Below are 25,000 nucleotides of genomic sequence, written 5' to 3' on the forward strand. Positions count from 1 at the left end.
ACGTTATAGCAGGAGAGAGAGAGAGAGAGGTGGGGATGATAGGAAATTTTTTTATAGAATAAGACAGAAAAGCAGAGTCACAAAGAAAAAACAGTCTAGCAACACACACAGAGAGAGAGAGAGAGAGAGAGAGAGAGAGAGAGAGAGAGAGAGAGAGAGAGAGAGAGAGAATGTAGGGTAATAGGTTGTGGGACTGACACTAGTAACGGAGTAAATCCTTCCCTAACAGATAAGACGCCCCTGACAGATAAGGCGACCAGAAACATTATGACAGGTGTTGCCGTTCAGGAACTAAATAGACAATTAAACAGTTATAAAAAAAAAAAAAGTTCTTCCTTTTCTAAAAGCTCACATTCAAAATTTTAAAACGAGCCAGTTCGTTCGAGCACTGCTTCAGGTATAGTGATTTTATCTGCTGTTAAGGGGATTATTTCTGGGAAACAAAGTTATTTATAATGGAGGAAGGCATCCGGAATTTTGATTATAACCTCTTAGAACTCAGGCTGAAGGTAGAAAATGTCTTCATTCATGAAGGGAAATCATTTTAATCTTAACCTCGGACAACTTTACAAAGAGCAGTAAGTTCTCTCCAAGAAATAGGCAAACCGTCTGTCATTTCAACCTCGTTCGTAGAACGAAGAACATCCGTAAAATTACACTCTATGAACTCGCACTCGGAAAAAACGCGGAATGAATCTTCTTAGTTAAGACTTGAAATCATTGCACATGTAATCGCCGTCAACAGGCAATAGGTGACGGATAATTTGGGAAAAACTGTACACAAGAGATCATGACAGGCAAGTACCTTGGGGAACTCCCTCGCGCTAGGAAGGAGTGGCTTCCAACTTCGTCTTTTCTTTTACTTCCCTTGAAGGATTTGTATTGTTTCTCTTTCTCTGACCTCTTCTTATGCAACTCTGGTTCCATGCTTACGTGTAAAAGCGAAGATAAATGGGTATTTTTACTTGCAGTGCCTGTGTGGACATACGGGTTTGTGTAACTGTGTTAAACTATGTTTGGGCAGATACAATGTGATAATTTGAAATGTCATTCGATCAAAACTTTTTAATTAAACAAGAAGAAAAAGAGGCGTTGGAAATCTGAGTCCTAACCCGGAAATCCTCAAAGCAACTGAAACCAATCGACAAATTGAGAAAGATTTTTCTTTCCTATTCCTAATAATATGAACTGAGGAAAGATTGATAAAAAAAAACTTTCAAAGACCCGTATCACATCCGTCAATCGGCACGGGCGTAAGCCTACTTAAAGTTTTATACTGTCAGAGACTGACGCTTGTGGTGGGTAAGAAATCTTTATATTTAGACCTGGCACAACAAAGATGCCAATGAAATGTGGTGAAGTTTTTATTTGGAAACCAAACGCAAAAATATTATATTAGAAGTGTCCACGGAAAGATTATCATAAATCATTTACATTGCCACTTATCATTTGATTTAGCCTATACTAAAATAAGCACGCTCTGGACAAATAAAAGGCTCCATCGAGTACTACTGCTGATGGCCTGAGCGCAAAGTGTTTGCTTCAGTAAGATGGAATAATTATTTTAGTTCCTCTAAACTAACAACCATCCAACCAATACCGTGCGTGGCCCTGATAGGATATTTTAGCAATCCTCTTCCGCCAGCATAGGGAATCCTAAACCATCCTCTTTCTCTCGAGGGGAAGTCCCTTAGCCTTCGCCTGAGTAAGTCATCCTGAAAGCAGTGGATCTGCATCCTAGCAAGGGAGGATTATAGATTGCACGCCTTGTCCGAAGGTGACCTGAACTTGGTGCCAATAGAACGCAACCCAAGATGACCTCTAGCTGAAGCTTTGCAAATGAATACAGTTTATCCTAAATTCTGAAGCAAAGTACAGTTCATATCTGTAATAAATTAAAATCATTTTTTAAGATTCTTGTGTCTTACAATTTCTGTTACATACATCAAATTATATATAATATATATATATATATGTATATATATATACATATATATATATGTATGTATATATATGTATATATATAAATATGTATATGTATATATATATATATATATATATATATATATATATATATATATATATATATATATATATGAAAATAAGAAGGCCCATAAAACACTATTTAAACGTTGAAACCATATATTTCAGGCACTTGTTTCTGTGCCTGTTCACTGGTAGAATATGGACAGGTGGAAAGTTACAATGGTATATATACAAAAACATGAAGGTGTGGCCTTAGGCCTCCGATGTTAAGGAGGTGGCGTTTCTTAAGGAGGAGGAGATTGACCAAATTCCCTAGTGGTTTTTGGCCTCATTAGCTCCCGTTTGGCGATGGATCTGGCGGTCGCGTTTCTTGGGTCATCTTCTTCAAAAGGGTCCGAGGATTAAAGTGTCAATGGCGTCCGATTTCCAATGTCACTCCTGACAGGTTCATATTGTTGGTTTGATTGATGATAGCAGATTCCAGCATCTTTCTTTTGTACGGACAGCTACTCTTGAAAACCAACTCCGCCCCACTCCAGTTAATGACATGCCCTGTATTTCTAATATGTGAAAAATTCCCGAACTCTCCGAAGCGTAACGTACTGATCTTTTGTGCTCTGTTATTCTTTGCGAGAGCGATCTACCTGTCTCGCCTACATAGATGTCATGACAATTACTACACGGTATCTTGTAAACTCCGGCTTCTTCCCTTTTGTTATTTAAGTATACGTTAACGAGCGAACTCCGATGGATTTGGGATAATGGAAAATGAAAGGATTATTAGAACTGAGTTGTTCGGTGGCCTTTTGGATGTTTTCATCGTATGGAAGCTTTATTTTGTTGTTGAAATCTATTTGTCTGTTGTGAGTGGGACCTCTGTAGTATATTTTATTTGCTTTATTAATAGCCCTCTCGATAATGTGTGTGGATAGAGCAGTTGCGTTAGGTGTTGGTGGGATCGTGTTAAATTCTTGATCCAGGTACTCATTTGAACATATCCTAAGTCCTCTGAGGAATAGGTTGCACCCTACCATGATTTTTACGGAGACGTCGTGGTAGCTTAAGAAATGAATGTAGGAGACAGCGAAGGTGGGTTTTCTATATACTGTAAATGCATACCTGTTCTGTTTTCTTATGATCAGTACATCTAGGAACGGCAGTTTTCCGTCCTTTTCCCATTCTGTTTTAAATTTTATGGTCGGAACTAGCGAATTTAGCCTATTAAAAATTCATTAAAGTCCCCCAGCTATTGTCCCAGAAAGTAAAAGATATCATCTACGTATCTAAGCCAGATCATATTATGGGGTTTGATAGACGACAAAGTTCTGTTTCGAAATATTCCATGTACAAGTTTGCTAGAAGGGGTGATAGGGGACTTCCCATGCTACAGCCAAATTTTGTTTGTAAAAATTACCATTGAAAGAAAACACGTTGTTAGTTACACAGAGGTTGATAAGTTTTAAAGTTTTATCTATGCCAAGAGGAAAATGGTCTTCATATGGTTGTAACTTCCTCATTTCTTAAGCTACCACGACGTCTCCGTAAAAATCATGGTAGGGTGCAACCTATTCCTCAGAGGACTTAGGATATGTTCAAATGAGTACCTGGATCAAGAATTTAACACGATCCGCCAACACCTAACGCAACTGCTCTATCCACCACACATTATCGAGAGGGCTATTAATAAAGCAAATAAAATATACTACAGAGGTCCCACTCACAACAGACAAATAGATTTCAACAACAAAATAAAGCTTCCATACGATGAAAAACATCCAAAAGGCCACCGAACAACTCAGTTCTAATAATCCTTTCATTTTCCATTATCCCAAATCCATCGGGAGTTCGCTCGTTAACGTATACTTAAATAACAAAAGGGAAGAAGCCAGAGTTTACAAGATACCGTGTAGTAATTGTCATGACATCTATGTAGGCGAGACAGGTAGATCGCTCTGCAAAGAATAACAGAGCACAAAAGATCAGTACGTTACGCCGGAGAGTTCGGGAATTTTCCTACATATTAGAAATACAGGGCATGTCATTAACTGGAGTGGGGCGGAGTTGGTTTTCAAGAGTAGCTGTCCGTACAAAAGAAAGATGCTGGAATCTGCTATCATCAATCAAACCAACAATATGAACCTGTCAGGAGGACATTGGAAATCGGACGCCATTGACACCTTAATCCTCGGACCCCTTTTGAAGAAGATGACCCAAGAAACGCGACCGCCAGATCCATCGCCAAACGGGAGCTAATGAGGCCAAAAACCACTAGGGAATTTGGTCAATCTCCTCTTAAGAAACGCCACCTCCTTAACATCGGAGGCCTAAGGCCACACCTTCATGTTTTTGTATATATACCATTGTAACTTTCCACCTGTCCATATTCTACCAGTGAACAGGGCACAGAAACAAGTGCCCGAAATATATGGTTTCAACGTTTAAATAGTGTTTTATGGGCCTTCTTATTTTCATATTACACTGTAGTATTACAGGAAAAGACATTCATATATATATATATATATATATATATATATATATATAATATATATATATATATATATATATATATATATATATATATATATATATATATATATATATATATATATATATATATATATATTCTGGACTTGGTGAGTTTTAGAACCCTTTAAATACAACAGCTGTTTAATTGCCTATGATTTGGGATCAAAGCTTGTAACTGTTGATTGATTGATTAATTGTGGGTTATCTGGGTTGTAACTGCTGAAACCCTCTTGATGCTTATTTGTGTGTGGGGTTGGGGAGATAAGTTTGGAGTTATGTGGGGAGGGGAGGGGACCCTAAACAATAAGTAATTCAGTATCTATGCCATTGTATCATTCCCCTCCAATCATCTACCATATTCGAAAAGAACCGATTACGTGGAACTCACTGATAAACCCGCGTATATAGAGGCACTTACCTGGCGACCCCGAAATTACTCTTGTGTGTAATGTTGCATCATCCAACTTACAGTCATTATCTGAAAAGAAAAGGTAAAAAGTTAATCCGGTTGATTGACGCTGGATTAATTAGTGATGTAATCATCAACTTGGTTACTGATTATTAACATTTTGACAGGAATCTCTCTCTCTCTCTCCATGCACTTTAATTAAAACCTCTTTCCTTCTTTCTTTGTTTTATACTAACCATTTCATCCTCTCTCTTACCGCGCTATCTACTACATCATCATCAGTATCTCTCTCTCTCTCTCTCTCTCTCTCTCTCTCTATATATATATATATATATATATATATATATATATATATATATATATATATATATATATATATATATATATATATATAATATGTATATTATATATATAAAAGTAAAACCTCTCTCTCTCCCTTTCTGTTTTATCTACTGTACTATACCCTGTCATCTTTGTCTCTCTCTTTCTCTCCCCCATACAACTGATATGATAAGAGGAACATGACCAAACGTACACAGCAAGGCGAAAGCCGCTGTCCTACACGAATATTTGATCGAAGGATTAATCTCCGCCTTATCAGAATGACCCACTTTGGGCGCCGCTGCGTCACGTGGCAAAACATGGGGATTCCTCGAGTGGTGCGCATGGCTTGGACATGTCCTAAACGTGTTTTCCCAGTTAATCCTGCTATCTTTGTTGATTAGGCAGGTTCCCGAGGTCCACGGCAGGCCCCCTTTACTCATATTCACACCGTGCCTAGGGCCGCCATTAGTAAAGAGTCTGCGCTGGTATAAGGCCGGCTGAATTTAAATCGAACGACCTTTACACTGAAACAGCGTCATTCCTTTCGACAGCAGAATGATCTTGTTGACTGCGTGTATTTACGCCTTTGTGCGCGCGTGCGTGCCCGAGAATGTTTGTATATAAGTAGGTGATATTAAAACGCAGTTATCTATCAATCCGAATGTTTTCTTACACAAGCGTCTTTCTGTAGTTGTGAAGTTAGCCAAAACAAGGTACAGTACTACAGTTGCCTGATGCCCCGATGACAGAATATTACAGGGACACAGATATTTTTCTTAAGTTGATATTTTTAAAGCCTCCTGATCTGTTAGATACGCATTTTCTTTTTGCAAAATATGCGAAATGCTACAGGAGGGTTGGCGTTAGGTAGGGCGTCCGTCCATAAAACATCTACCAAAACAAACTAAAAAAAAAACTGAGCTGTTCAGTAAGCGTTAGAAACAGCAGGTAAAGACTCGTCAAAGACAGCGACCTCGACTACGGATTAAGCCGAGAAGAAGTAGAAGACTACATATGACAAGAAAATGCCGGGGAAAATGCAGTAACTACATATCAGGTAGGAAAGCACTTCATGTTGCTAAGAGACAGCTACGATTTGTCCATGCAAAGGCCAACTGGACGCAAGATTTAATTTCATTTCTAACTCAGATCCGAAGAAAACTAGACGAAGGAAAAGAGAGGAAGAAAGGTGGGCTGAATCACCAAAGAAGCAACAGACCTACTAGCCTCTTCAAGGGAGAGAGACTATACGAGCTCTGAAACTAGCTTTGAGCCTTGTTAAGTTGTTACTCTATGGCTACGATGTTCTTTCAGTGTTTGTCTAAGTTTTTTTTGTTTAATTAAGAAAATATACATTCACAATTCTTACAATTTGTAATATTGTGTATACATCATAATATATTTACAAAAATAAATTTAGTAAAGTATATTCACTATATTACAATTTTTTTATTCATCTAAATATGTTTTTAAAATTACAAACATACTGACTTGTGAATACTTTTTGAACAGAAGTTTTAAATCCTATTTTATTTACATTGAATGTCTCTACGAATGAAGAATTTATAACAGGTTACGAAAAATGCACTTTTAAAAGATTCCTAAGAAGCAAAGCGGTTAATGTTGTGGGCGTTTCCTACACAGGGGCTCATCCCTGTTTCAGGAAGTAATGGATGAATGTGACGTGACAGTGACTTTTTCCTACTTCATTCTGGAGCCATTTCCTATTAGGGGAAAACGATTTATTATACGTATATGTGTGTATGTATGTGTTTATGTATGCATATACATATTATACACACACATATATATATATACTGTATATATGCGTTTGCATGACATCCGTAACTGTTCAGATTTCTCTCTCTCAAAAAAAAATCCTTAATGCACTGTTTTAATCCTTGAATTTACAATAATTATGGGATTACGAAGTTCTTATCGGCAGATAGACCAACAATTTTGGTTAACTTATAAAAAAAAAAATCATCAGAAGGTTGACAGATAATCAGACATGCATCACTTTCCTTCAAGTGGACTAAAGTATTTTTTTTATAGTACATCATGAGAGCAGCAGACATTTAGTGAGGAGCAACATTTTAGAGGATAAATACTCAGCCATCCTTACATCGGGTCATAATAGAACCTTAACAATTAGCAAAAACAATATGACGTCCCGTCCCATGCTGTTTCACACTATCTTAACATTCATGGAATGAAATGGAATAGAAGAATCAGGCCAAAGACCAAGGGTTGAGACCTGTGAGGTCTTTCAGCGCTGAAAATAATGTTGAAGCACTTGCTATTAGAGGGTGGAAAGCAAGGTTAAAGAAAGAGAATATGAACTAAGGTACAGTTAAAGGAATGAAAGGGGTTGCAGCTGGGGATCGAAGGGACGCTGCCAATAGAATAGAACAGAATAAAGGATTTAGGCCAGGCGCTGGGGCCTAAGAGGTCATTCAGCGCTGAAAAGGAAATTGACAGTAAAAAGGTGCGAAAGATGTAACGGGAGGAAACCCTTGAACCAATTGTTAGGAGAGGCTGGAAAGGAAGATGGAAGATAAAGAACATGAACGGAAGTACAGTAAAAGGAATGAAAGGGGTTGCAGCTAGGGGGCGTGCCGAAGGAACGCTGCTAAGAACCTCAAGTAATGCCTACAGTGAACCGCGTGAGGTGCACTGACGCCGCTACCCCGCTGCGGGGCCTTCTTTGCATTCATGGCTTTTCCCCAACGTTGACCTGTTGGCAATTCGGGCAATCTGCCCTTTCCGCCCTTCCTGTGCTGCTGCCAGCGTTTGATCTACCAGTTATCAAAGTCAATAATGGCCAGGTTTTTGACAGATGCAAGACGTGATAACGCCGTCGTTTCGAGAGGCTAATGGAACACACACAAAAAGAGCCTGATAAAAAAAAAAGATAATGCGATAATCAGACGAATGAAGGCGTGAGCTTATCTTGAGATACCCCTTTTTTATCTTGAACTAATCTGCGGCTGCGGAAGCCGCTGGTGACTCGAAGGTGTATGGATAGAGTCAATTGTTTCCATGCGGATGGACTGATTAATGAATAACCGATGAAATTTAGGTTAGAAATGAATAGAACATAGAATTTAGACCAAAGGCCAAGCGCTGGGACCTATGAGATCAATCAGCGTTGAAAGGGAAATTTCCAGTAAGAAAATTTGAAAGGTGTAACAGGACGGAAATCTCGCAGTTGCACTATGAAACAATTGTTAGAGGGGTTGGAAGGTCAGATGTAAGAAAGAGAATATGAACGTAGGTACAGTAAAAGGAATGAAAGGGGGCCGAAGGAACGCTGCAAAGACCGTCAAGTAATACCTACAATGCGCCACGTGAGATGAACCGAAGGCACTAACCCCCTACGGAGGAAATTTAGACTATGAAGCCATTCAGCACTAAGATGGTGAAAAAAGGGAGGTGAAGTGCTTAGACCTTAAGTGGAAGAATCCAGAAAATAAATGCAATGAAATACAAGGATCTCAAGGTGAAACTTTAAGAAACCCCGCAGTTGTACAAGTCAGTAATTGTTAAAGAGGTTGTGAAGAAAGGTGTAGGAAAAGAAGCGGAAAAGGAAGTCAAGTGAAAGGCTAAAAAGTGGACCTGAATTTCGGGACTGTTACGCGTAGATACCATCTCGACCCCCTCTTACATTCCAGTCATTCTTTATAGCAGGTAACACAAATAATTAAATGTAGAACAGTGATCGCCAAACCACTTAATAGTCACAGAGCGATTTGTTGCCGAAAAATGGTAGTTGGTTGGTCGGTTTTAGATTAAACAGGCTTGTGAAAGAACGGGCACCCTGCCCGCTGGTGTGGTAAGGTGTGAATGGGAATAAACGGCCGGTGTGGACCTGTGGGCTCTAACCACCAACAGAGCTTGACACACATACCAAGGCAATTCTGGACGTAGTTTCATCCGACCCTTTGCTGTGCCTACAAAATATTTGCATTCATGCTTTCAGCAGCGTTTGATTTATTGATTAAGATAACCTGGCGTTGTTTCAGGCACAGAACATATGAAATAATGTACCGAGAAACTCCAAATCTCAAAGCCCAGTATATTTACAATGCGACAATTTGACGTTTATTTTTACAACCACGAACAAGCATTAAGTCCTTGTACTCTTATGGTATACATACAAACACAAACACTGAAGATGCAGGGAATTCCACATCCCAAATTAGGGGGTACAAAATGAACGTCAAAATTGCCGAAAAAAGTTAAGTATACCTTGGTTCTACCAGACCACTGAGCTGATTAACAGCTCTCCTAGGGCTGGCCCGAAGGATTAGACTTATTTTACGTGGCTAAGAACCAATTGGTTGCTTAGCAACGGGACCTACAGCTTATTGTGGAATCCGAACCACATTATAGCGAGAAATTAATTTCTATTACCAGAAATAAATTCCTCTAACTCTTCATCAGCCGGGCGGGGGAATTGAACTCCGGCCCATCGAGTGATAGTCCGAAGTTCAACCGACTCAGCCAACGAACCCCGTAAGACACGGTTCACTGTGCACATACCTCAAGGTTCTTGATAGTATGCCATCGGCCCTAACTGCAATCCCTTTCATTCCATTTACTATGCCCCTATTCATATTCTTGCTTCCATCTTACTTTCCACCCTCTCCTAACAATTGTTTCAACATAGTGTTGAATGACCCTATATTGCCTAAAGTTTATATTCCAACCCCCCAAAAATCGAACCTTTATCATCTTTACTGTAAAACCTAATAAAATACCCATACTTTTAACTACATTAACTACAAAGACGTCAATTTGAGAATTAGACCTAGTGCACCAAAGAATTTCATATTTAGTCGAATTTGAATCCTACTGTCATTAATCTGACCAATAGCCAATATTCGTTGAAGGACCTAATACTTTTTTCCACCAAGGTAAATTCATGTATTCAACACTATGTTCACAATCTGCAAAGGAAGGACGTTGCGAATCTGTTTAAATAATCAGAAATAAGTCGAAAGATTCTGATATGACTGATCTTTTAACTAACAGTGTTAATCACCTAAGGCGATGGCAAAGTTTTCGTCGCCTAGAACCCAAAAGGTAAATACCCACCATAGGTAAGAACGCCAATCGTTACCTGGTATTTCGAGAGATAATCAAAATGGAAACTCAGATCCTGCAAGGTTTGTGGATCACTTGTCAATCCCTAAGTACTTTGACTTTCCCATAACTTAAATTCAGTCACCACCCGAATGAAACACATGACACCACCTTTGATAAGATAAAATTCCTGAACTACGGATGGATACCATCGAAGTCCCTTAATTAGCATAGATAACTACAGACCGGTGAACTTGAACTGAAGTAACGAGAACTCGTGCTCTACGCTAGTTAACAGTTCCTCCTGTTACAAACCTTTTGGGAGCTTGCCCACGTTAGGATATATTCGAGTCACTAACTTACTGGGGGCTCCTCCCATTTGACTACCATTGTTCCATTGACTATATTGTACTTGCAGTATCATTCACAGACTTCCAAACCTAACAAAGCGTACTTCAAATACCATTCAAAAAATTCAAACACCTTGTTCGTTGCCCCTCCCCCCAATTCAGGCAGTCCAGAACTATTAATTTCGTAATCAACATCCAATCCTATGGACAAAAACTTCCCTTTCATGCAATGTAACCATACTATAAACCTCTCACGACGAGCGGACTTGTGCTCAACACCCTTCCACCGACCCTTCGACTTCTAGCAAAATTTTCATAAAGAATTCAGATACCCAAACTACGGGCTCCATGAAATATGGACTTGTAGTACCCAATGACACTCCGTCATCTTTTAAGTTGAAGTGTGACGAAGTTATGATTTTTAATGGATTCACAAATTCATTAATCCAAGAAATATAAACCAACACCAAAAACCTTTACGGCCAATTTGTCTCTTGATTAATGGATTCCAATGTTACTCTTTCAGTGCCTAAAACCTTTCAGCCGAGGTTAAATAACTCCACTTTGTTAGTCTTATTTTACTAAACTTGAAGGAAAGCTAATATACAAAAGCATTTAGTTTCACATTTATTCTTACCATCAAATGGTTCAGCTTAATATGAAAACCATAGTACTATGGTAAAAAACATGACTGCATTGAATATGAACACCCAAACTTTCAAACTTGTAGCAAATTCCAACCGGAATAATTAAAGACTAGCATATCGCTCAGCCATTCCGGAACTCACAATGGCCACAGTTCCCAATGCGAAGTAAAACCATCCAAGGTCCACGATCATTTCAGACTTTGACCTTCAAACTGGTTCGGGGGAAGGCGGGGGGGGGGGTGGCCGCCTCTACAGCACTGTTCTGATACGTCGTGTGGTTTCCTTCGGGTTTTCTACCTTTTGGCAGAGGGCTTCTGACCACCAGATCCTGCCGAAAGAATGAAATATCAGTTCCGTGACACTGGTTACGCAAATTTCAAATACGTGCCACCTTCAAAATCTTAAACCTAGGCTAAATTATTATTTCCTAGCAGCAAGTGAAAGATTAACAACATAACTACCAAGCTCTGAGGAAAATATCCAGTACAATCTCAATTCACCATCTGGTCCAGTTCCTCAGTATCAAAAGGACCAAAAAACCCCATCCAATCCCCACCAATTAACATGCGCACTGGTACTCCACTTCCCAATTTTGTGTTTGTATTTGTAATTTTTCGTTTTTGTATTTTGTATTTTGTGGGGGGGGGCGGTAATTCTAAGCCGTAGTAAACGGTGAGCTAGACAAACAATTGAAGTTTTCCTATGTTACTTTATTTGCTTTAAAAGAACAAAGCAATATTTTGTCGGCCGGCTGTAACTAAACTAATTGACCTTTTAAGACTAACTCTTCAAAGGTCAATTACGGTTTAGTTACAGCCGGCCGACAAAATTTCTAAATTCTTGTAAAGCAAGTATAATAACATAGGAAAACGTCAATTGCCATAGTCTAGCTCACCGCGGAACCACGGTTTAGAATTACCTTTTTCGAGCAAGCCCCCCTCTTGACGTACGGTAGACAGAGTCTACCGTACGCCAAGAGAAGATCCTCCCCACTTCAGGGGCTCCCCGCCCCTGAAGGGGGAGGATAAGCTTGCAAAGTTTGGTTAGGCTAAAACCGGAGTGTTCCTTACCTCTTGCTTTCGAAGGAAAAATAATTACCAATCGTCCCAGGAAGTCTGCTTGTCTACTTCAAGCCGTAAAGATGAAGTCTGGCCAAAAGTCGCCCAGGAGCCACAAACCTGAGAAAAAGGAAAACGTCAGCCAACACAAAAAATCTCTTAATTATACAAATTCAAAAGATGAATCTATTAACATACGTACAACATGCTGTATCAGTAAGCATATGACTTCACAACCCATAAACTACAATAATGACCCTACAATACAATAAAACACTCAAAACAATTACCCAAACCAGGAGAACACCTGCCCAGCAACGAGCAAGAAATACGTAACAATCTTAAAGCTAACCACCGCACGAGAACTGAGAAAACCCGGCCCAGTAACGGCGACGAGCGCTTTGCTCTGGAAAATCAAGGACCTTCAAGCCATTCGCCGAGCGAGCGGCCGATAGATGGCAGTAGCGGTCGATGCAGGACAGAGCCTTGGGACAGAGCTCTGTAATGGGATTTTGATAGCCTATACGACATAGAATTGTAAAAGGTTTTAGTTATGATACATATATGTATGTATATGTATATGTATATATATATATATATATATATATATATATATATATATATATATATATATATATATATATATATATATATATATATATATATATATATATATATATATAAATACATCCTCTCTATCAACATCTTTGATGTTAATAATAGTCATTTCTAGGACGAGTTTGTTCATTCCAAGGTAGTAATTTCGAGGAATTTTCTTATGAGCGTGTTTTTTTTTTTATGTACATGTCGTATACGTTACGTTCAGTGATAAACATCGTTATTCCTAGTATCATTATTATAACGTTATATTTAATCGTTGCCCTCCTTGTATTATTACTTCTCAGGCAACAACATTACAAAGTTATATCTCAATTTCGGTGACAAACATTTTCTCACTAAACATTGTGGTTGCACGCCTAAAACTCCGTCGATTTCGCTGGTAAACATTTTCTAATGAAACACTGCAATTATTTCTGACACGTTACCAACTTCGGTGACAAACATTTTACTAAGAATTTACAAAGCTGTATTCAAATTTTTGTCATTTCCGGCGACATGCATAATTTAAGCTGGGACTATTACACGTCTATACCTGCAAAGACTATTTTTTTTTCAGTTATAGATATAGGATATGTTTACGGAAGCGATAAACCTTGAATCTGTCCCGGGAATGAGTCATTGGGAACATTTTAACTATACCACAACTGGGAAAAGAATGTGGACTTTCCAAGTTACATTTTAAGCTATATTTAATCTTTTAAGGTGAAGTTACCTTTTTCCCAGCTACTGGTATCGCTAAGTCATTATTCCTTGCAGACATGCAACCCCTCGATCAAAATACTTGCATCTGACGGTACCACAGTCACACCCGAGTGACACCTTAGGCTAACTCCTTCGTCCTCACGTTATCGCAGAGATAAAGTCTGGGAGATCATTTTTATCAGATACCCAAACATGGGTTTGATGCAGCCACATTCTGGCTCTGTCTGTCATTGCAATCAGTAGTGTGACAAACGTTCCCCCGTCGCTGGCGCTCCGCCTCTCAGTGGGTACTCAGATTCTTCTACTCGTCTTTTGCAGATTCCAGAACTTGGAGATAATGCCAGTTTGCCGGAACGAGTCTCAATGTGACCGCCTCGTTTGCCACGCTGTTACCACGTAAGAAGCTTGACTAGGATTGGCATGTGACCTGAAAATTACTACTGTATGTAAGAAGCTGACTGAACATTTGGACTAGCATATGTACTACTGAGTACAGGAAGCCTATTCTACTCACAGGAGAAACATTACAAATGGCACGTGATCCGGAGTCAGCAGGATAAGCTCTGCACCGATTCCCAAAGACAGCTCTCAGGAAGAGGTACACACTAAATAAAGATTTCTTAACAACTGCTGGACCCTGAATCCATAACGCTGGAAGACAATAAAAAAGAACAAAGGGTCTCATAAGCGCAGGCAGACGAAATTCGAGAAGCAGTGTCCAAAAGCAACGCCCTCGGCGAGTCGACATGCAGGGGTATTTGCAGAGCAAAAATAACTGCAACTTATCGTGCAACTGCTCTGAATACGGCAGCTGCGACATGGATACCGACCCTGAATCGTGGTCCCTCATTTTGGGAATGTTCGTCACTGTCTTCGTGATCGTAGTGGGATCCTCTGGAAATCTCCTGACGCTGTGTACCCTCGCCCACCAGTTCTCCATGAGGCGAAGACATAGGTGAGGAAAAGTCTTTTGTTGTAGTACTATATATGTGTGTGTGTCTGTATATGTATGTGTATGTGTGTGTGCGTGTGTAAAGACAATCTTCAAACATACCCTCTGTTTCACTTTTTCTGGATTACACCACATGAGCTAGAGCAAAAGAAACGTGCGTCCTACGGTAAGCTTCCAAAATCCTGAGCACTTAAAACCAGTGATTACACCAGCACCATGAATTTTCAGTAAAAAAAAAAAAATCGTCAGCATTCTGATAACACGAACAACCTTAGGTGTCCTGCTAAACGCTTCTAGAGAAAGGAACTTTCGGAGATTCTTATTCAAAACTTCTTGAATAATAAAAGTATTCAGATAAAATTTACCAGCTTGGATCAGTTTTTCACTTATATTTATCTGTGTAATAAAAAGTGCAGTGACTCAACCCTGTTTCCACAATTTTTCATATCGTTGCAGCCGATAACGCTTTCTTGCAGACGGTGTTCCTTGGCTAATTTCAGCAAAAGTTTACAAAAGTCAAGTGGAGAGATACACTTTCTTTAAATCAACGTCACCCGCGCTCTCATGACGCGAAGTCAAAATAAACAGACGACAATAGAAAAAGCAACTGATAATGACAGTGGCACTGATAAAGTTGTCGCTGGTCATTTCCGGATTAGGTATAAGGAGTGCTACTGGAAATTTTCCGCAACCGCTCGTAAAAACATTCGCGCGTGAAGACTATTATAAACACTTTGCTTCTCACAGTCATTCGTGTCCCAAATTGTTTTACCTAGCAACGGGACCTACAGCTTATTGTGGAATCCGAACCACATTGTAACGAGAAATTAATTTCTATCACCAGAAATAAATGCCTCTAATTCTTCACTGGCCGGTCGGAGAATCGAACGCGGGCCCAACAGAGTGCTATCCGAGAACGGTACCCACCTGTCCAATGAGGAACTTACCTTTCAAAGAAAAACCTCATTAAGATCTTCTCTCGCAGTGGCTAAGCTTGATTTGGGTAGCCATGCCAGTTTGGAATCTTAATCATTACAGATTGTCGAGAGTGATTAACAGTGTTAGGCTGGTAATGAAGATTGCGCTGGAACATGTGGACCAGAGAGTGACTGGTTTGGCGCAAAACTGAATCTAACAAAAGGGTTTGTTATGTATCCAAGGCTGTTTGATATTTTTCTGAATGGAGTAAGGTAAGAAGTCAGAGAAAGGAAACTAGACAATGGTGCAAAGTTGTGGGATGAGAAAATGAGTTGCAAATGTTGCGTATGTTAGTGTTCTAACCGGAGATAGTAAAAAAAAACGCAGAAACCAGTGACAGCTTGGAAGATGTGTGGTGAGAAAAATGAATGCAGAGTTTATCTTTATGGGTATTTAAGAGTACAAAGGGTAGGGTGAGAATCTATATGGGATTGTTGAGCCAATTCTCTTTTATGGATGTTAAGTGTGGATGGCAAATACGAATTAAAGAGAAAATATCGAAGATGCTGAGATGAAATGTTTGAGAGGTGTATGTAACGGAAAAGTAATAGAAAAGCTAAGAAATGTGGACATAGGTAGTAGTGATGAAAAGGTTGACGTAGGTTAAATGGGAATCAGAGGGTTTTCAGATGGTTTGGTCACATGCAGAGAATGGAGGACGATAGGTTAGTGAGAAGATTGTATAATTCGGAAATGCTATGAGAACCGAAGGGAGGTATGTCTAAAAAAGTACTGGATACATGGAGTGAAAGATGCATCGTTAAGGCAAGGCATTAATATCCACAAAGCAATATAGGTGATTGATGCAATGGGTGTAGAAGGATTTTACGTGCTGTTGATAAGCCTTTTGTTTAGGTGAAACAGACTGCTAACTTTGTGGCAGTTTTTTGCACAGCTCATAGTTAAAGTACAAATGATTAATCTTGACAGATTCATATATATACATGTGTGTGTATGTATGTATGTATATATATATATAATATATATATATAATATATATATATATATATATATATATATATATATATATATATATATATATATATATTCGTGTCCATACACTTTGCATATGCAGGCTTACTCGGCGTTTTGTATAAGATTTGAAATAATCAATAATGGCATAACTGTACATACTGTAATCAGTTTGTGAAATATATTCAGTTCTCTAGCTTATTTCGAACAAAGTAAACACAGGTACTTGGTAATCTTTTGGAATGTGACGCATGATTTGGAAAATATCTCTCAGTGACTGAAAAACGGAAATGAATCATTAATGAAATATGTCGACGACTTGTTACCTCTCTCTCTCTCTCTCTCTCTCTCTCTCTCTCTCTCTCTCTCTCAAAAATAAAGCATCTCCATCCCTCCTTTACGTATGCAAATCTCCTTTCATCGGTACATTCCTGTTTATGTTGATTTTACGTTCCATTTCGTCAAACAAATCGAAGACTTGTCAAAGATGTGACCCTTCGTCAACAGCCAAGATAACGATTTGTAAAACTGATAAGTCGCTGTGTGGCTTTTTGTGTTCACGTAACATCGCGAAAAGACAGCAACTCATAACAATTCTCATCCTTTGTCATCTCTTTCCCTTTTCAAAGGGAGTTACTTGCAGGGTCTGATACTTGATCCTTCGTTGTTTCTGTCGTTGATGAAAGGATGTCTGGTCCTCTTCCTACTCCTTGTAGTGTCGTAATTCTGTCTTATAAACCATGTCCTTTCTCCCGGTCATTTCCTCATTACTCAACAATTCACAGATCGTTTATCTTCCCTTCTCAGCCTCATCCATTAGCTCATTTCCTGCAATGTTTATTTTTGCTGGCAGGAAGCAGAGTCAAGCATAAGGAACATTTCTCTGTTGAGATCTTTTTGAACAGGAATCTTTTCTGATTTTCTTCTGCCCGTTTCTTTTGACCTCGCAAAAATATTTAATTACAAGTGAGTCTTGCGTCTTTGGGTTCAATATAAATATTAACTTCAAATCAACAGCCTTGATAGGCCCGCCAATAAGAGGACGAGTATGTCTAGACAACCCTTTCCATCTCCCAGTTCTTGATAAGAAACTCTTTCACTACATCTCTATGTAAGAGATGCTGGTGCTATTTTTTCATGCCACACCGATCACCAAGAATGATGTCAACTTGAGCTCTCCAACCTGAGCCTTTCTACAGAAACGACTTTGGACCCTGAATCTTTCTGCAGATACGACTTTGGACCCTGAGTCTTTCTACAGATACGACTTTGGTCCCTGAGCCTTTCTATAGATATGACTTTGGTCCCTGAGCCTTTCTATAGATATGACTTTGGTCCCTTAGCCTTTTTACAGGTGCGACTTTGGACCCTGAGCCTTTCTATAGATATGTCTTTGGTCCCTGAGCCTTTCTATAGATGACTTTGGTCCCTGAGCCTTTTTACAGGTACGACTTTGGTCCCTGAGCCTTTCTACAGATATGTCTTTGGTCCCTGAGCCCTTCTATATATATGACTTTGGTCCCCGAGCCTTTTTACAGGTACGACTTTGGACCCTGAGCCTTTCTATAGATATGTCTTTGGTCCCTGAGCCTTTCTATAGATATGAATTTGGTCCCTGAGCCTTTTTACAGGTATGGCTTTGGACCCTGAGCCTTTCTACAGATACGACTTTGGACCCTGAGCCTTTCTACAGATACGACTTTGGTCACTGAGCCTTTCTACAGATACGACTTTGGACCCTGAGCCTTTCTACAGATACGACTTTGGACCCTGAGCCTTTCTACAGATACGACTTTGGACCCTGAGCCTTTCTACAGATACGACTTTGGACCCTGAGCCTTTCTGCAGATACGACTTTGGTCACTGATCCGGCGAACCGCTTGGCAGTCAGTCACCAACATTCCTCCGACGTTTCGATTATGTAACTGAATGGCACCCTGCATGACAGCCATTAAATATGGAAGTCATTGCTAATTGTTACCTTTTGTCCATTTCCCTAATCTTTGTTCTTGTAAGAAGAAGAGTTTTTTTTTTATTTATTCATTCAAGACAAATTAATTGGCGTATCCTCTCTCTCTCTCTCTCTCTCTCTCTCTCTCTCTCTCTCTCTCTCTCTCTCTCTCTGCCATAGCAGAATTCTTGCTTTTGGTCCGTCTCCTGGTCGTAGATATACCAATGCTTTAGTTTTTATTTATTTATTTTATTTATTTATTTATTTTTTTTTGCTAACCACTGTTTCTTATGTGACCATCATGGTCACATAATATCTACCGTCACTATCACAACAAAAGTCATAATAATCACGACCATTATTGCCTTCTTTAACGTATGTGTGCAAAAGGGTTCGCGAGAGAGAGAGAGAGAGAGAGAGAGAGAGAGAGAGAGAGAGAGAGAGAGAGAGAGAGAGAATGGGTTAAATTCAATGGCAATCGTGAGACTGGTGAAAAAAATAAAGAGTTCTTAATTTATGTTTTTAACCTCAGAGACGTGAAACTAAATAATTTCATCATAGGGTTTATTTTAAATTGCAGCCACTAGAAATGAATTCTCAACTTCTCGATTCTCTAAGAGGGTCAAGGGTCATAACTGAGCTGTTCAACTCCTTGACCCTGGTTCGAATCCCGGCGAGAATGAACGGTTTCATTCCCAAAATTAGGGTTCCAGGGCTTTCAGGGAAACTGAGAGGTTAAGAGTTCATAAAGCATGATGACCTTTGTATTTACATAGACCAGGGGAGTCTAAAGGTTACTTCATCGTGTCCCAGCAACCTACCGGTCTCTAGCGCCTTCAATTTCTTAGTGGTAGGTTGCCAGGGAAGGATATTGAAGCCTCCAGACTACTTGGCAGCGGTTAGAGTACGTTCTGCATAATGATGAGTTTCGCTGAACGCGACCATTTCAGATTCATCAAAGACATGACCCCGGACACCGTGCTCATCACGAACCTCGCCATCGCTGACCTCTTCTACTCCGCAATCAACTTGCCCTTCATCTTCGTGACTTATTACAGAATATACAACAAGGTGAGTACACTCCACTAGAGTACTCTCCACTTGAGTGCTCTCCACTTTGCCAAACTTGGCAAAACTTGAAACTACTACCGCTCCCTTCTGGGTTCGGCAACGTGCCAAATGGGCGGGCCATGTATAGTACCAGCCCCTGGGTGAGGATGAACGTAAAACATAAAGCAATGATGACGGTAAATACCATAAACATAAACAAAAGACATGAGCATAAACAGAAGCATGGACAAAAAGACGGTAAATAACCGGTCGGAGACTGGCGGAAACCAGGCCGCTGTAGTAGTTTCAAGTTTTACCCCAAACTTTTGCTGTCAAAAAAAAGGCAAATGTTTATAATGTTCAATAAAATACTGCTTCCCTGTTATGTTACAAAAACAAAACGGTAGTCGTTTCAAATTGTACCCTCAACTTTTTCGTAAAAAAAAAAAAAAAAAAAACTTTTAGATTGTTCAAACAAAAAAAACTGTTTCCCTATTATGCAAATAATAATCAAACTTATAATTTGTAAAACACACGATCTCCTTATCCTTCAGTCGCCGCAGTGTCCTTGGGAAGGGGAGAGTCTGCCCTGCAGGGTCTCGGCTTTCCTTCGGTACACCAACGCCATTTCTGAGTGGATGACGCTGGGTCTCATGGCCTTGGAAAGGTTAGCAATGATCACTCTTCCTCCTTTTGTACGGGTTTATTACTCACGCTTTCGTTGTCACGGCTATTACCACTACTATCACTAAAATTCTATCATCATCATTTCGTACCATTCCAATTTAAATATCATGGCTTCACTAAAACAACATCGTGCCTGCACTGTTGTTTACGGATCATGAATACCAGTGGAAATTACGTCAGGCTAGGTCAGGTTAGATCATGTTAGATTACTTTAATTCTAACGCTGATAGGTATTAAGTAGAAACACTGACCATTACCTAAGAAATCAAATGATGTCCTTAGAATATAAATTTATGGAAATATCGCGATTTATAAAGTTGCCAGATTTCAACAGCGGTTTTTTTTTATGCAGCCACGCTGTTATTTCAGGGAAGGCCTCATATCATCTTGAATGAAAATATAAAACTATCACCAAAGGTACGTTTACGTTTTAGTTTGTAACACATGACGAGCTTATCAATAAATACTCAGTCCGCATTTTCACGCCAGATATCCCTTGTTCGCGCCACGATTATCTCGACCATAAAGTCTATGTTATCACTCTGAGGATCACACAAATACTCAGACTTTATTGTGTTCACTGAATGTTCCTGAAGCGTTCGTGCGAGCATAAAACCTGCGCTGGCTTAAGGCCAACTTAACCTGACAATAAACAACGACATTCTACAAGAATCCAGATTACGAATTTCGCCATTTCTTTTCGAACATCGCTATTGGAAAAGCTATCGGTCAATTGTAGTACCGTGTAGACAAACCAGATTAGAGCTCATTTACTTTCGAGATAGCCAGAATAAGCGAGGAGGCTGATGAGCTCAAGGACGTGGCCTAAGAACTAACCTTTTTCATTCCTTTTTTCTTTCCCGGTTAGATGTCATTTCTCCTTGATGTTCTAGGGCCCAGAACCTTATGAAAGTCTGAAGTAAATGCTGAATAATCCCACATTAAGGGACGGTTTTCATAACGGAATGAAAGTGGCTGATTTACAGACTTGCTTCCGGAAATAGATGACTGTCGTTGGAACAGCAAATAACGTACACAAACTGATAAATAATTTTTCTTGCTTTTATTTTTGTATTTATTTACGCATTTATTTATCTACTTATTTATTTTATTTATATATTTTTGTTCTTTGGCCCAGAGCAAACCAATCAGCCTGCTCTTCCAGTGGGAAGTAAAGTCCACAAAAACTTTCCAATAATAATAAAATAATAATTAATAATAATTAATAATAATAATAATAATAATAATATCTTTAACATCTACTTTCAATAATAATAATAATAATAATAATAATAATAATAATAATAATAATAATAATAATAATAATATCTTCAACACTCTACTTTTAAAGGGGCCCTTTAATCTTATAATAATAATAATAATAATAATAATAATAATAATAATAATAATAATAATAATAATAATAATAATAATAATAATATCTTTAACACTCTACTTTTAAAGGGGCCCTTTAATCTTATAATAATAATAATAATAATAATAATAATAATAATAATAATAATAATAATAATAATAATAATATCTTCAACACTACTTTTAAAGGGGCCCTTTAATCTTATAATAATAATAATAATAATAATAATAATAATAATAATAATAATAATAATAATATCTTCAACACTCTACTTTTAAAGGGGCCCTTTAATCTTATAATAATAATAATAATAATAATAATAATAATAATAATAATAATAATTCTGCCATTTCTCCCTCATCATCAGGAGCGTCTGCATTTACAAGTTCAGGAGCCACCAGAGGAAAAGCAAGTGGTTCACGAGGAAAAAAACTATTTTTTACTGCGTCCTCATCTGGTGCTTTGGAGTGTTGTGTCAGGTACCCCCGCTCATGTCGGTAAGCGTATACCTTTTAATGCTGTACATCCCCTTTCACGTAACAGTAAAGTTTATTACTGTAAAAATGTTGTCACCCATTCTCGATCCTGCGTTCAGTCTGAGGAAAAACAGCCTCAGCATCAGTTGTCATTTGTATCGACAGATATCAATAGGATATGATTCAGTCTATTCCTAACTGAGCTACTTTTGTTTCTCAGTGCAGGGAACAGCGTTCCACTACAAAAATAATGCACCTGGATTTTCTCTTTTCGAAAAATCTTCCGGTTTTCAAAATTTCATAACTACAGTTTGTATAGTTACTTGAAGAATTTGCCAAGTTATCGTAACAAGAGGTCGAGAGCAATGTTATTTTTCTACTCTTTATAAAGTCTTTCTCGATACTATTATGGAAATTTCATCCATTTATTAATCAGACGTGATTTGTTTCATTGGCATAAATTCAGAATGTACATACTGATTAAATATTACATTCAAAGATTCCATCAAGATAAGCAAATGGATTCATGACGGTAGACATGATTCCTTATAGGAATGGAATGGAATATAGGGTTTAGGCCAAATGCCAAGCACTGGGACCTAAGAGGTCATTCAGCGCTGGAAAGGAAATTGAGAATAAAAAGGTTTGAAAGGTGTATCAGGAGGAAAACCTGGCAGATGCGCTATGAAATAATTGTTAGGAGAGGGTGGATAGGAAGTTGGAAGAAAGATACTATGAATGGAGGTAGAGTACAAAAGAAAGGCGGTGCGAAGAAATCAACGTAGAGCTGGACGCAAAAATCTTAGTTTTCCTTTCTCAAACAGAAAGTAATTAGACCTAAGAACAAGAAATAAGTTCTTTGCCTTACCAGAAAACGCATTCTTGGTAGTTCTGTCAAAAGCAGTTCTCAACGAAGTATTTTCCAGGTCTAGTAATATGTTTCCGGTCAGTTTCGCCAAATGATATTTCTAGGTGCAACTCATCTCGTAAAATTATTATGATTTTGTACACTCACGGGAGACTCTTCAGCTTATATATAAGTTTCCATGGACATATGTCCCTTGAAGAAAATTTAAAATCTCAGCCCAAACCAGTCGTATTTTCCACTCACATAGACTGATTCTTCAATCTAATATTTAGTTTCTATGTAAATATGATCTCCTTATCTTGCTGTCCAACCACTCAAGCTCTCTCTTTTCACCGTCTTTAGCGCTGAAAGTGCCCCAGTGCTTGGCCTGACAGCCTAAATTTCATAAGTAATTGTCCATCGGAAAAATGTAATGTTGACTGTTCAGCCCAAAATCAGTCTTCCTTTCGTTTTAGTCTACGAAAGAATAATAATAATAATAATAATAATAATAATAATAATAATAATAATAATAATTTCTTCTCTCCCACAGGAAGGATCCTTTGGTTACAACGAAAACTTCATTAAGTGCGACTTCACTAAAGAGACGCCTCGTTTGCTCTTCTTCGCCCTAGAGAGCTTGGTGCCGTGTATCCTCATCCTGATAGGATACATAGTCATCCTTTTTCAGATCTACAGCAACGACGGGCGCATCCTGCAGTTCACTGTGTGAGTGGATGCTTAATCTCCTATGTGATTTCAGGGCTGTTATTATTCTTCGTCTTCGTCTGCGTCTGGGATCAACTCCGTAGGGGGGGTAAAGCCGTTCGTGAGCCTCACGTGGCGCACTGTTGGTATTACTTTAAGGTTCTTTGCAGCGTCCCTTCGGCCCCTAGCTGCAACCCCTTTCATTCCTTTGGCTATATCTCCGTTCATATTCCACGTCTTCAGCCTTGCTTTCCACTCTCTCCTAAAAATTGTTTCATAGTGCAACTGTGAGGTTTTCCATCTACTATACCTTTAAAACCTTTACTCTCAGTTTCCCTTTCAGCGCTGAATGACCTCACAGGTCCCAGCGATTGGCCTTTGTCCTAGATTTCATATTCCACTCCATTCCATTTCTGGGATCAAGTCTTCATAAGGTGTGAGGTAAATCAGGGAGGTTTTTTCATGAGGTTTTTTGGGGCCATCTGAAACACCTAAAAAAAATATCTTTTGGCAATTTTGAAATCGGGTTTCAATAAATTAGCATTGAAAGCCTTTGTAGGGATAATATAATGAATATGATCGAGTCCACGGCTTTTGGAAAACAAGTCTTATTCTTTTTGGAAACATAGTAAAAAGTTATTTGCTTATTTTATTGTTATTTGTGGCAACTGATAACAAAGCCTCCAGATAACAGAGGTAGGTTTTGAAAAAAGCTTCTGTCACATCCACTGCCTAAAGCTAATCTGCTCCTCACACCGCTTTCTCCTCCTGCAGAACTCGAGGAGGACCCAGGCAGAAAGAAGGCCTGCGCAGGAGTAGGACCACCAAGGTCATCCTCATGCTGCTCTTCGCGTACCTGATCTGCGTCATCCCCCTGTGCGGGTACAACATCGTCGTCGGGAGCTTGAAGGACAAGGAGAACAACGTCCCGTGCTTGAAAGTCGAGGAGAAGAACATCGGCATCGTCATCTACTGCATCTACTGGTGCCAGTACTTCATCAACAACTTCATCTACGTCGTCAGCAACGAGAAGTACCGCAAGGCCTACTGCCAGTTCCTGGCGCTGGTCACTTTGCGCCAGGTGCCGCTGCCGACGGCTGCGACCCGGCCCCATTTCGTCACGCCGCCGACTCTCCGGAACCATCATCATCGTCAGTCGGTGTTCTCCATCACCAACAGCTCCAACAACCTCCTGGCCACCGCCCGGATGAAGGTGCGAACCATCTCCGAGTGCGAGGAGAGGCGCCGGGACCTCTTGGCTGGGGACTACCAGCTGCAATATGACTCGAGGGC

The 25,000-nt window shown here is 39.2% G+C and overlaps 2 protein-coding genes and 1 long non-coding RNA gene across 5 annotated transcripts in view; 1 reads left to right on the forward strand and 2 right to left on the reverse strand.

Annotated features, from left to right (window-relative positions):
* The window catches only part of LOC136840103 (uncharacterized), a 70,877-nt gene extending 65,885 nt beyond the window's left edge, over nt 1-4,992 (reverse strand). The window contains exon 1 of the mRNA XM_067106490.1: nt 4,931-4,992. The gene's annotated coding sequence lies outside the window, so the exon portion shown is untranslated. The remainder of the gene's footprint in view (nt 1-4,930) is intronic.
* Nucleotides 4,993-11,294: 6,302 nt separating this feature from the next.
* LOC136840101 (uncharacterized) overlaps nt 11,295-25,000 on the reverse strand; it is an 86,741-nt gene continuing 73,035 nt past the window's right edge. For all 3 annotated transcript variants that reach the window (XR_010853530.1, XR_010853531.1, XR_010853532.1), the window contains 3 exons: nt 12,679-12,887; nt 12,401-12,508; nt 11,295-11,658 (listed from right to left, as the gene is read on the reverse strand). This is a non-coding gene — a long non-coding RNA (uncharacterized lncRNA). The remainder of the gene's footprint in view (nt 11,659-12,400; nt 12,509-12,678; nt 12,888-25,000) is intronic.
* Nucleotides 13,934-25,000, forward strand: part of LOC136840506 (melatonin receptor type 1A-like) — an 11,304-nt gene continuing 237 nt past the window's right edge. Inside the window, exons 1-6 of the mRNA XM_067107166.1 lie at nt 13,934-14,666; nt 19,515-19,635; nt 20,169-20,281; nt 22,044-22,173; nt 23,553-23,728; nt 24,482-25,000. The exon at nt 24,482-25,000 is cut by the window's right edge and continues 237 nt beyond it. Of these exons, the coding sequence (XP_066963267.1) occupies nt 14,458-14,666; nt 19,515-19,635; nt 20,169-20,281; nt 22,044-22,173; nt 23,553-23,728; nt 24,482-25,000 (1,268 nt within the window). The 5' untranslated portion in view covers nt 13,934-14,457. The remainder of the gene's footprint in view (nt 14,667-19,514; nt 19,636-20,168; nt 20,282-22,043; nt 22,174-23,552; nt 23,729-24,481) is intronic.

The sequence above is a fragment of the Macrobrachium rosenbergii genome, chromosome 7 (assembly GCF_040412425.1).
Source record: "Macrobrachium rosenbergii isolate ZJJX-2024 chromosome 7, ASM4041242v1, whole genome shotgun sequence".
Taxonomy (NCBI): Eukaryota; Metazoa; Arthropoda; class Malacostraca; order Decapoda; family Palaemonidae; genus Macrobrachium; species Macrobrachium rosenbergii.